The 13400-nt window shown below is 49.3% G+C and overlaps 1 protein-coding gene across 1 annotated transcript in view; it reads right to left on the reverse strand.

The window, feature by feature from the left end:
• Positions 1-13400, reverse strand: part of LOC135374001 (uncharacterized) — a 218395-nt gene that overhangs the window by 9038 nt on the left and 195957 nt on the right. The window contains exons 25-27 of the mRNA XM_064607019.1: positions 12014-12138; positions 10042-10174; positions 944-1068 (exon numbers count right to left, since the gene is read on the reverse strand). Coding sequence (XP_064463089.1) covers positions 944-1068; positions 10042-10174; positions 12014-12138 — 383 coding nt within the window. The remainder of the gene's footprint in view (positions 1-943; positions 1069-10041; positions 10175-12013; positions 12139-13400) is intronic.

Raw genomic sequence — 13400 nt, forward strand, 5'->3', positions numbered from 1 at the left:
ATCGACGTTCACCAGATCCCGTGGCATAGTGGTTAGGATGATCGCTTTCCACGCTGAGACTGGGAGGTGACACGGGTTCGAATCCTGTCACCGGCTGTGCTGTCTGAGGCACAGTTCCTCCTGAAGTCGGCCCAGATCAGTACAGATCAGTAATCAGAAAGCGCCCACTGGACAGCGCTGCACACGATGCTGCCTGCTGTCCAATACACACGTTCTGATTATTTTTCTTCAAGTTATATTGGTACTGATCGAACTTAGCCTTCCTGATAAGAGTCCATCGGCGAAGGTGATGCTTTAGTAGGGCGCAGTCTTCGTTCCGGCTCATTCGCATAGTGGAATTCAGCATTGGATACTTCACGGCACGCGCGAGTGATTTTGACACATAAAACAGTTTTCAGCGATTTTAACACAGATTCTGACCGATTTTATATATTAGTTTTGGTCGGAATTCCCTGAGTAAAGATTTATTTAATTAATGTGATATAGTTCTGTAGCTACATAATCTCCTCGAGGGGACGTCCGTCTGGTGGAATAATTCAGCTGCAGGAACGACTTCTAAGCTGCTCTCGAATATGTGTCTAAACGACAAAAAAGGAAAATAAAAAAAAGGTGCCTAGAACTTGCGGGATTTTTTTTCTTTTTTACCTTACGTTTTTTGTTTCTTTGCTTACATTTGTTGTGGTGAAGCAACCGATTTTCGATTGTTTTGGCGTGTTTTTGTGAAGTCACTCGTGTTTTGCAGGATAACACTACATGGTGTTACAATTCGGGTACGGCGTTTGCGGTTCTGGAATACTGACTCGTTTTGTGTCATGTTACCATATGCCACCCAAGGTCGCTTATCCCCACCGGGGGCAAACGACCTTTATGACTAGACTGACAACGGCGACTGTTGTCAGAAGCAATGAGCTATGTTAGTATTATACATGGGTATTGTACTTACAGTCCAATTTAAATGTTCCACATTTTCTATTTATTCGTTGGATGAAGAGCTGAACAAAACCTGTGTCGTCACATCCTTGTTGTTCGAGTAGTTCCGGTAGACAAGTCTTGCTGTATTCCATCATACTAGAAAAGACGGTGGAGAAACTGGTGTTTAATTACAGGGACTCGTAACATATCCTCGTGGATAATAATAAGATAATAAGAAAAAGAAAACTTTGGATCAGGTCGCGTAAAATAAGCAATACAATGGCGCAGAAGAGATGTCAGCTGTTTCGGCGCTGGGAGCGGCAACGTACGTAGACGAAAAAAAAAAAACAATGTGTATAGGCAGTGTGCAGAGCGACCTCCGTGCTGCCGTGCGGGAGACAACCACAAACATTCTGGGGGTCGTATATTGCGGCTGCATTGAGAGACAGGGAAATTCACAAGGAGTGATCCAGCTACCGTGTCTGTCCATCACCTTGTTTTATAAAAAAAAAAGGGCTTGGATGCTTCGCGCCGCACGTAATGACACGCTGGAAATTATTTCTGTGGAAGTCAGCCGCAACTCGAGCACCCGACGGCTCCGAACTGCACCTTCTTCATAAAAACCGCCCTTAACATGAATGGCAGCGGCGACATATAATTTCAGTTTGCACTTTTTATTTTAATGCGTTAGCATTAGAGTGCTCGCTAGACAAGGATTGCGGCGTGGCCAGTCTGTAGCCACGCAGCGCATGCGCAGTTAGTGTAGAGGGAAGAAGGAAGGAAATGGCGCGACTTCTAGGCAGTGCAGCCAGCCGCCGGCTCTAAAGCGAAGCACACCGGTTCCAAAATATCACCATCTATCTCAGTATCCCTAAGTGGCTGCGTGATATATGTGTAAATATTAGGATGCTCATTGATCTCCGAGAACTGACATCAGTCTTCCTTCGCGCTGATTGGATGAGAGTCATTTGATTCAGGCGCGAGGATCCGAACGGTCGGTCGAACGGAGGAAACATGTCTGTCCGGCCATGCGTGTTCTCTCGGTCTACAACCGTTGTGCTCGCAAATGATAGCGGGTAGCTTCGAGGGTTTTGAGTGCTTCAGATTTAGCTTGTGGGGAACAGCTAGTGTGAAATGGAATGGCGCATCCAGCTGATCAACACAACAGTGGAAAGACGAACATGACAGGGAATCCCTGCACCTCCAAAGGAAGCAGAAATCGCGAGGTAGTCACTCTTCTTCCGATGTTCCGCAGGTCAATGGTAAGACAAGTTTGGATGCTTCTTGTTTCCGAAGGAAGTAATACAGGTTTATCGTGTGAAGTGTGTTACGTACAACATTTACGAGTAACTCTGCAAGTTAGGGGCGTCAGTGCAGTGCGTTGCCGCTACTTGTGCGTTTCGGATATGCTGCTAATAAATTATATGTGTGGTTATGCTATAGCTGCCCCTCATGCACGTCGCAGCCGTTCATTCAGTGTGATCTAGGAACATTTGTGGCAGGTGTGCTTTGGTCTTCAAATACGAAAGGTACATCGATTTATAACAGTGATTTTCGTTCAGACTTAGGCATCATCAAAAAAATTTTATTCTATTTTTAGAGCTCCCGCAGCCATCGGCAACTACGACACACCTGGCACAGCTGTTCTCGAAAACTGTACACCTTTACATACTGTGTGCGCGAACTGCTCTTCGGTGTCAAAGCACCTAAAGCTCCAGTGAAACCTGCGTTACAAGACGTTAAAAAATATGTACTGTAACTTTATCTGAACAGTTCGCGAGGATAAATAAACTTGCTTTATGAACCACCACCGCTCTTTGTTTCTATGCTATGGAGCAACACGCATGTTACTCTACAGCAAGCGCGAAAAAAAAAAGGAAAGGAAGGAAAGGAAAAGGAAAAATAGAGGAAGCTGTGACGGATGGGAGGGGAACGAGAAAAAGACGAAAAGCACGGGGAGAGACGGGAAAGGAGATTGAAAAGAAGGTCGGTCTGCGCATGCCCACTTCCCCCTAGCTTTTTTCTCGTGCAGCTGATCTTGACCGCTGTGACTTGCTCCCTTCATGCGCAAGATGAGCAACATGCGCAATATAGGTACAGATGAGCGTGGGTACGAAATTTCGTACCCGTAGCCGCACAGCGCATGCGGGAGCACGGCCCGCAGCAATGCCATTGGTGCAACCCGTACCCGCACATCCCGACGTGTACTCGCACACGTAATAGCGGCCAGCCCAATGCGTACGAAGGTTTCAGTTATGCCACATGTTCGTCACAGCGCGAGATGATGTATTGATGCTAGGTATACTATCAATTTGAGAGCCACTTTCCCAACGCGCCAGGCGCTGTGGCGACTGCTGACAATGGTTGCAAGCTTACTAACGCGAAGCGTATGCGGAAAAGTTGCCGCAATTAGCCCCATGCGGCAAGTCAAAGGTACAGTCAAAGAGTAAGCATAGAACGCGTTGCCAGTAAATGAGAAAGCTGTCATCATCTCACACACCACGGAAGGTATTGGTATGGGGGAAAGCGAAGAACGTTTTGGAAAGTATTTTGGGCCAAATATTCGCAATGAATCGGGTCATGTACGAAAAGTCAACGGCTCGCTTCGCGCCTGCGCGTATTGCGGATTCGAGATTTACCACTTCCTTCACCACGCTTCACACACTGAAGTAGCGGAAAATATGAAGAACGAGTTTTTTTGCGTTTTTTTTGCACGAAATTAATCGATTACACTGCATTTCGAAATCCATCTACTGATATATAAAGCCTCCAGGTCGCAATGCCAGCACAACTGGCGGCCGTGGCGCCGTAGAAGAAGGTGGCGCGCCAGGCTAAAATGGCGTGGCGCGTTGTTCCAGGCGCGCCATGGGTTATTAAGGTTGTGCGAAGGAGCTCCCCCTAGTAAGCAAGTAAGCGGCGGCGAAAGAAGGCAGACGCTGCGAGATGACGCCGCCAAGCTGAATTGGAGGAACCCCGAAAGGCTCGTTCGGCTGAGAATAATGTCTTGCGTTCGCGTTGTGTACGGTCGTGTGAAGGATTTTGCAGCATTAACATATTTTCGTCTGATCCACCAATGGATCGACCATATTTTCCTTTGAAGGAAGTAGAATTTAACGTCGTGTGGAAATTTGAAATCGTGTTTTTCTGTTATCGTCCTCTATACCTCGGTTTTCCGTTTCCCGACAAGTTAGGAAACTAAAAAATCTCATCACTACAAAAGAAACAGTGCTAGGGACATGATAAATAACGTAAAATTGTTTCCACTCGATCAGTGCGAAGGCATACTAAGGAGCATTTTTAGCTTTTCTAATAACCGCGACTTCTCGAACAATGGGTTTGCTCACAAGTCTGGAAATAACAAGTCTGGAAATAAACAGGAAGATTGTTGCCAAGAAAGAACCTATTTTTTCACGGGTTCAGGGTTTGCGGCAAATGGGTCAACGTCGGGGCACTCTACACCTAAAGCTATTCAGGCACTTTGCCTGAATAGAAACGACACACGCGTTATGTGGTAAAAATTACATACGTTTTACCCTTACGAGGAAGCGCCTGCTCGTAAACTGGACACACTATATCTAATATGAGGCAATCCCACGAGAACGCTTGCACGGAACGTGAATGCAAACGTGCGTGGCGTAGTCTGCTAGCGCCAAATTTCTCCTAGAGCAGTTGTGCAGTTTCTTCACAAGGGGGACGAGCAGCAGCGCGCCTATAGGCGCTGCACGCCGCCCATAGGCGCCAGGATTCAACCTTTTACTCATTGTTTTTGTTTAGCGATTGTGCTTGTGTAGACTACCGTAGTGGCTTTTACGTAATTATCGTCCCTCAATTGCAATGTCGGACACCTCGGTCATGATTCCCATTCTTCCGACTGTTTCACTCATTCCTTTAAAGGTTCAACCGTATGAGCCGTTCTGTGAGCGGCAGAACGCGAGTTTTTCTCGGTGGCAAGCGACGCTGTCGTAAAACGCCTAAAGCTAACCTCATGCGACGTTTCTACAATAACGGATTGACGGCGTCCCCAGCGAACGTTTTCGTACCCTCTCAAGGAAAGGAAATCCACATAATTTGATAAACACTTTTATTATTTGTCAAGTTCATGAACACAGGTGATGATGGTGATGAGTTGGATTGTTCTGGTCTATATGGCTATGGGGTTTATGGCTATGATGCGCGAAGCTAGTGTAGGAGCCCGAGAGGGATGAAGTGAACGGCCCGAGTGACAACAACTACTGGTTTATTGGACACGATCGCTTAGGTTGCTATAGGTCGCGCGCTCTGCGCTATCTTCCTCATTGTCGATGCTGACGATATGCTACATAACCCCCCCCCCCCTCCAGAGACGGCGAAGAGGCATCCGACCAACGAACGTGTTTGGTCTTCGGCGGAGAAGGCGTCGTGAAGGGAAAGACAGCAGCGGCGAGGCGCTCGTTGTCGACGTGGGCGGGTTTCAGGCGGTCAATGCTGACTGTGTCCTTACGGCTGTTTACCGAGATGGTGAAATGCTTGGGTGAACGGGACAAGACGAGGTGCGGACCGGAATATGGAGGGTGAAGGTAAACGTGAGACGCCGTGGCCAATTCGTGGGGAACGTGGTGCGGGCGGTTGGAGGGTACACGGGTATCCGTGGGACGAATCTGAGCGAAGGTATGGCGGAGGCGATCAATGTATTCTGGTGCGGCTGTGGAGGGCTGAGCTGACGGATGCAAGAATTCGCTCGGGAGTCGAAGCGTGGTGCCAAATACAAGCTCAGCACTGCTGCACGAGAGGTCTTGCTTGACGGCAGAACGGACTCCGAGGAGTACGATGGGAACGATGTCAACCCAGTTGGTAGGGTCTGCGTGAGCCATGATGGCTGCCTTGAGCTGCCTGTGTAACCGTTCTACAAGGCCGTTGCAAGCAGGGTGATAGGCGGCTGTGCGGCTGCGAGATGTTCCCAAGAGCGTCGCGAAGGCGGCGAAAAGGTGCGCTTCGAGGTGACGGCCTCTGTCGGTGACTATTTTAGATGGGACACCAAACCGAGAGATCCACGATGAAAGGAAGGTGGAAGCGACCGTTCGCGCTGAGGCGTCAGGCATTGGTGTGGCTTCAGGCCATCTCGTGAAGCGGTCAACCGCTGTCAGTAGGTAGCGAAACCCTTGATAAGGTGGCAGTGGCCCGACAATGTCCAAGTGCACCACGTCGAAACGTGCGTCGGGAGGGGCGAAACGTCCTACGGGAGCTGTGGTGTGACGAAAGACTTTGGTGGTCTGGCAAGCAGGACAGGAAGCAACCCAGGCTCGTATGTCTGCGTGCATTTTGGGCCATACGAAACGCTCAGCAACGAGCTCCTGTGAGGTGCGAATTCCTGGGTGCGAGAGGCGGTACAGCGACTCGAAGACAGTTCTTCTGAGTGACAAGGGCACGAATGATCGTTGTCGGCCTGTAGAAGTGTCGCACGTGATACGGAGGGAGGAACCGGGAATTTCGAAATCTTCAAGGCACAGAGAGGAGGAAGACTGCCGGAGGCTTTGGAGCTCGGCGTCCGCTTGCTGCTCTCGAGCAATGTCCTCGGAGGAACAAGTCGTGCCGTGTTTTGCGTCGATGCGGCTGAGTGCGTGAGCGGGACTATTGTCTGAGCCCTTCACATGCACGATGTTGGTGCAGAACTCCGAAAGTAAAGCAAGATGGCGCGTTTCCCGCGGGGAGTAGCGGGTGCTTGCAGATCGAAAGGTCGGTTAAGAGAGTGAACTTCCTGCCTTCGAGAAAGAAACGAAAATGGCGTACGGCCAGGTACGCTGCCAGGAGCTCTCTTCCGAAGGTGCTGTACTTGACCTCTGCCGGTTTGAGGGCCTTCGAGAAAAACGCTATGGGGCACCAGACGTCATCGATTTTCTGCTGGAGAACAGCGCCGACTGCAACTCCTGAGGCGTTGACCATTAGGACTGTTGGGGCTTCGTGCTGAGGGTGGTGAAGGAGTGTCGCGTGAGAAAGACTGGCCTTGATACCCTGGAAAGCCTGGCGGGCTGGTTCGGTCCACGTCAGAGTACGCGCACCGTGGTGGGCGCCGCGGAGGAGTTCTTCCAGCGGGCGTAGTGTGTGGGCGCAGTGCGGAATAAAACGTCTATAAAAATTGATGAGCCCGAGGAAACGTCTGAGCTGGCGGAAAGATTGGGCTCCGGGTATTTCACGATCGCTTCGACCTTGGCGGGAAGAGGCGCGATGCCGTCACTCGAGACCATGTGGCCGAGGAATTCCAGCGACGATTGCCCGAACTCGCATTTCTGTATGTTCATGACAATACCGTGGTCTGCCAGACGGGTGAAAACGAGACGCAAGTGCGCGAGATGCTCTTCAAGAGACGAGCTGGCAACCAAAATGTCGTCGATGTACGCAAAGGTAAAATGAAGGCCGCGAAGTACGCTGTCGATAAATCTTTGAAACGTTTGAGCGGCGTTCCGCAATCCAAACGGCATACGATGAAATTCAAAAAGACCAAATGGGGTGGCGATAGCCGTCTTAAGGATATCTTCTGATGCAACGGGGATTTGATGATATGCCTTCGTTAGATCTATCTTGGAGAAGAACTTCTTCCCGTGCAGATTTGCGGCAAAGTCGTGGAGTCTGGGCAGAGGATATCGGTCTGGCACAGTAGCTAGGTTGAGTGCGCGGTAGTCGCCACATGGTCTCCAGTCGCCTGTCTTCTTGGGGACCATGTGGAGCGCTGAAGACCAACTACTCGAAGAAGAGCGAGCGATGCCGATTGAGAGCATATGCTCGAATTCCTGCTTGGCGATGCACAGCTTCTCCGGAGGCAACGGCCGTGTCTTCGCTGAAACAGGCGGTCCCGTGGTTTGAATATAGTGGACCACGTCGTGCTGCACGGGTCGCGTCCAGTCCGGAGAACGCGTGAGGGAGGGGAATTGGTCAAGCAGCCCGGTGAAGGGAGACTTTAGGTGGGCTAGAGCCGAGCCAAACAGCGGCAAACGAGGAGAAGCAGGTATCGCTGCAACGGCAAGAGACGTGGTAGAGTCGCGGAGGAGGCGGCGAGAAACGTCCACGGTCAGTCGAAAGTGATGCAGGAAGTCTGCCCCAAGAATGGCGTCCTTAACTGCTGCCACAAGGAAAACCCAGCGAAAGGATCGCCGGAGGCTAGATTTAGCGAAAGGGACTTCTGTTGGTAGACCGGTATGCCAGTGTGATTGACTGCCAGCAGGTGAAACAGGGGTTTCGGAAAACGGTCAGCAGGGGAGGCTGGCAAAACACTGACGTCAGCTCCCGTATCGACGAGGAAACGTATCCTGGATTGCCGGTCTTGGACGTAGAAGAGGCAACTTTCTGTAAACTGTGGAGCAACGGAGGTCGCCATCAGCGTTGCCAGGCCGCGTTTTCCGGCCATGCGCAAGGCTTCAGGCACTTGCGAGCCGCATCGCCAAAGGTCTCATGATACCAGCAGAATCCAGAGCTGTTGGAATTGTCGCGAACTGGTGAGGCAATGCGGCGACGTGAGCGGTTAGAGGAACGTGGCCGTTGGGGCCTTCGTCTGGGAGCGCGGCGAGACAGGGCAGAAACCATACTGGAGAGGTTTCGCACTTCGGCGCGAAGCTCCTCGATTTGCTGCTGACTCGAAAATGAAGGGAGAGGCGCGGAGGGAGCCTGCTGAGAAAGGGCAGAAACAGCTGCGACGGAAGGGCCTGTGACCTCCGTGATTTTGTCAGCGTGCTGTGCGAGCTCGGAAAGGGAAAGGCTTGAAGCTGTGGTCAAAATCATTTGAACTTGCGGCGGCAAGCGTTGCATGAAGAGTTCGCGTAGCAGCGAATCGTCGAACGTTGCTGCACGGTCACCAATCAGAGTTTGCATGGCCCTCAGTAGCTGGGAAGGCCGCCGATCGCCTCGGCTGTGAGCAGTTGTTGCAGCCGCTTGCGCTCAGACGCCGTCGTACGTTGGAGAATAGCGTCTTTGAGCTGGTTGTAGGGGCTGTCAGCCTGTGGGCTGGATAGAACGTCGCCTACCTCCAAGGCGATGTCTGAAGGCAGAACAGCGACAATGTGTCGGTACTGCGTCGCCTGAGTTGTAATACCTGCCAGCTGAAATTGTGCTTCGGCTTGCAAAAACCAGATCTTCGGGTTGAAGGTCCAGAAAGGGGGAAGCCGCACGGCGACGTGTGCCACGGGTGGTACAGAGAAGTTGGCCATACCAGGAGGTGGAAGGGTAGCGGAATGCTGATCAGAAGGCGGGCTCGTGCCAAACATCGGCGGGTGTTCCGGGTCACCAAATATGTAGGAGCCCGAGGGGGATGAAGTGAACGGCCCGAGTGACAACAACAACTGGTTTATTGGACACGATCGCTTAGGTTGCTATAGGTCGCGCGCTCTGCGCTATTTTCCTCATTGTCGATGCTGACGATATGCTACACTAGGTAAGTGATGGTGAAATTACAAGGTGGAAAAGAGTTAAAGGAGAACTAAAAACGTATCTATAACTTTGCAGAACGTGCGGTACGAACTCCTTCCCATAACCAATGGCCATAAAACATTACATACTTTTAAAAACTGAAACACAGATATGGTATAAGTGCAGGGGTACGCACTCACAGAGCCACTTGTTGTGCCTCGCTATTCACAAGGCATCCAAATACACGGGGCGAACACAGCATTTCATTTGATATTAATCTGTTGCACTCTTCCCTTCGTGTTTTGCATTTTGCACGCTCACACAAGAATCACGTGGTTAACATCAGCAGCATCTGATCCTCTGCTGAACGCGATCCACGCGAGCACTCTGGGCAGTTCCGCGTGTCGCCATCCACGGCTAATCCCTGATGGGCAACTTGCTCGCGCCGCTTCCGACGCTTCCTTCGTCCAGCAGTCGCCCATCCACGATATCCGCACCCCTCGGAATTCGGTGGTGTCGCTGCTTTTCTATCGTTCTGCCGCTCTCCAAACGCCACTGCAGGCCGCTGGATAATGCGCTGACTAATGCGGTTGGGCCTTAAAACACGAGGTGAACGGCATCTGAGGCAGGCTTCCTCTGGTGCACTATGTGGTGTTGGGTGGACACAGGCGCCGTCTGCTAGTGCTGTTGTGGTCTGACGCTTATCACAAAAATGCTATGGAACTGCGGTTTGCACGTAAAAGAAAAAGCGCTTACCAGCAGTAACGTTTCTGAGCATCCGGGCTCAATTGTCCCGGTTTTTCAGGATTCAGCACATGGATCTGCATATATCTCTCGCTGCACGCAAACTGGGCATGGGATAACGTGTTGTTATTACACTGAGCAGAGCCTGTAAACAAAAATTATAGTACATGTAAGATGGCCCAACCAACATACAGGAAGGATTTCAGAAGGGCGTACGCTGTACGTGAAGGACCCCCAGTAAACTGCTACTAGATGCCCAGTGCTAAGAAATGCTGCTACGGCATTGCACCGCAGTAGCCATTATATTATTGCTCTGCTTGTAGGTTTCTGTGCAGCAGAAGAGGGCGAGGATGTAAAATCGAGCTTTACCGTTCCACGTCATAACAGCGGAAAGGTAAACAGTGGGAAACGCGCCATACGCTCCGTGTGTTTTCCGTTTTGTTAGGGGATACGGTGTTTCATATCTTCTGTATTTTTTACTGTACTTCGTCGCACCTGAAATGGGTGTAACGTTCTTCGTTTCTGAAACACGTACAGATGAGATGATTGTGGGAAAACGCGATTAACATCCAAGTTGCTTGAAGCCGCCACATCTTCTGTGGGGAGGGCAGCGGAGTGTTAATGTGATTGCGTGCTGTGCAGTCTTTTATGGCGGCCAGGGAAGATAGAAAATGCTACTTTGTGCGCGCCGCAAAGCAGCATGATAACTTTTTGGAACACTGCTGTGTCGTGCTATGGTTTAACCCGGCTGACGCGGCTGCCGTGCACACCGGGAGTGCCGTTGTTCCTCCTCTACCTCTGCATGTTGCAGTTTCGTAATGCTTCAAGGCACGCTAGTTCCCATAAGCACTCGTGCACTCAATTTTTGAGGACAGACAACACTCGAGTAAAGAAAATTTGTGCGAAACCGTGCTCCATTATGGTGTTATGAAAATTACACCTAAAAAGCCGTGCGCCATGCACGTTATTACACATTTAAAGGTGTGAAAAGATAGAGAGTGTAAAGTACCGCACGGACTTGCAAAGAAGAGGTTGCGTTACCTATGCACGTACTAGTTGGCAAGGTACCATTCGCTGCTACCCTCTGACTCTGAGGAAGGAATGCGCCAGAGCGTCTTCCGTAGACCTTTGCCCAGCCCTGTGCGTTGTTACGCGCTTCAGTAGCGAGACAAATGCGAAATAGTACAAGTGGGAAGCTTTACCTCCTGAATAGAAGACTGCAGTGTGAAAATCTTAGGTATCTCTCAATAATCATTTTCGCAGTACGTAACCAATACTGTAATGTGATGTAATATGATGTGAGCCACTGGAAAGCTGCGCACTATCTGCGAGAGGATGGTCTGTCGACTACAAACACGGCGTCGACGCTTCTATGTGTTTCCTTTTCTTACAAAATAACTACAATGAATAAAGTAAATGCACATTGTATGTGAAATATGTGCAGCCATCGGCAGCAACATCAAATATGGAAGAACGTGATCGTGTGCGAGAATCAATTATTATTTTTTCCCCTCTGTTGAGATTAAACGCGTATTCTACATAAGGAGTGTTGTGTTTGGTTCCCGATTGCACTGTTCCTTATTCTTCTGCGCATCCTTGTCATTTGGTAAGATGACGCACTTCCCTTGTTTCTTTCTCTTCTTTCATGCCACTCTGTAGCTGAGGGCTCGTTTAATGCAAGTGGGAATGTAAAACATAGCCGAGAAAAAGAAAGCGAGGCCCCCCGATAAAACACTTTTTCTCAGTTTAATTTCTTGCTTGCATATTGATCTCATTTTGATTGTGATTTCGTTTCGTTGACATTCAGCTTGACAGTCTGGCGATCCTCCTCGATTTCAACTACCATTAAGTCCCACTGCAATGTCCCAATGTAATGATTTTGATCGCCGGTGGGATATTTATCACTGGACTTACAAAGACTACTGTTGTCCCAAGCCTCGTATTATGTGTTATCCCTGCTTCATTCTTCTTTTATTGTACTTACAGAACGACTTGGACGTTCCACATTGAGTCTCAACTTTCCGAGTGAACCCCTGCAAAAAGTCTTCGGAATCGCATCCTTGTTGTTTCAGCGTGTCCTGAAGACAATTCTGGCTGTACTGCATCATACTGGAAAACATCGTGCAGAAATAGCTGTTAAACTACAGGGGCACGTAACATCGGTTCGCGACGAATGAACAACGCAGTTAGCTGCGCACGAGCGAATAAGCAGCTTTTTCCGCCAGTTTGGAAGCGGCAAGTAGTATTCTGTCATACCAAAACTACGGCAGGGCGAAACTACGACATGGACCCCTGGGCCCTGCCCTGAGCCCTGCGCGTATTTTTCCCCGCGCGGCGCGTGTGTGGAGGGTTGTCCACATGCTTATCGGCGGGGGGAGGGCTGCATGCGCGCTTACCGTCTCACATTTTTCAGCCTGGACCGACTTCTTTCGACATTTTTGAGCCTAGGGCGACTTGGGTCGCGTATTTTTTCCCGCACGCGCCGGGGGGCGCTCGGGTGGAGGCACTTACCGGTGGGTGGGCGTGGCCGGAGGGCTGCGTGCGCACTTACCAGCTCACATTTTTCAGCCTGGGTCGCCTTTCATCATTTTTCAATCTGTGTCGACTTCAATCATAATTTTTTTCCAGCTACATCAGGTGTGCAGTAGGCTCTTTACATGCAAAGGATAGCCATACACGAAAGTACAAGTGAAAATATATTTATTAAAGTCAATAGTGCTAGGAATTATGCTGTGATTCTGTGTGGAGGAGAAAACCCCAGCCAAAAAACCTGAAGCAGAAGAAACACAATACACGTAAGAAAGAAATACTTATTACAGGTAAGATACAATAGCATTGAATAGGTATCACAGATCAAACACAATATTTTTATTAACTGTAATCATACACGCATGTTTTCAGTGAATCAGAAGAGAGAGCACATTTTAATCAAAGAAGATGTTCTTAACCAATACGATCACAATCAAAACTAGTTTTATTATAAAAAGCCTGAGATGTGAGAACACGATACATGTAAGTAATTTCGAGCGCCATAGGGAATCTAAGTTTCATATTCCAACATGACACAAATTTAATTAATCAATTTCTATTGAAGTGAATAGTGCAGACATAAGGAAATAATTCGAATCCACATATAGCATGAACATAGAACCAATCATCCAACATGTAGGGAAATAGCAAAACGAGAAACGATCACCACATTTAATCAAAGAAGATATTCTTAATCAATATGATTGTAAACAAAATTATAAGTTGTGCTATAAAAAGTCTAATATTCCTATACGTGAGAACCATCAGTGCAACAGCGGGAAGTTCTGATAGTTGTATGTAATTAGCTGTGAACAGCGGAGACCCTGGAAGACTATGGGACA

This window comes from Ornithodoros turicata, unplaced genomic scaffold, assembly GCF_037126465.1.
Source record: "Ornithodoros turicata isolate Travis unplaced genomic scaffold, ASM3712646v1 Chromosome37, whole genome shotgun sequence".
NCBI lineage: Eukaryota > Metazoa > Arthropoda > Arachnida > Ixodida > Argasidae > Ornithodoros > Ornithodoros turicata.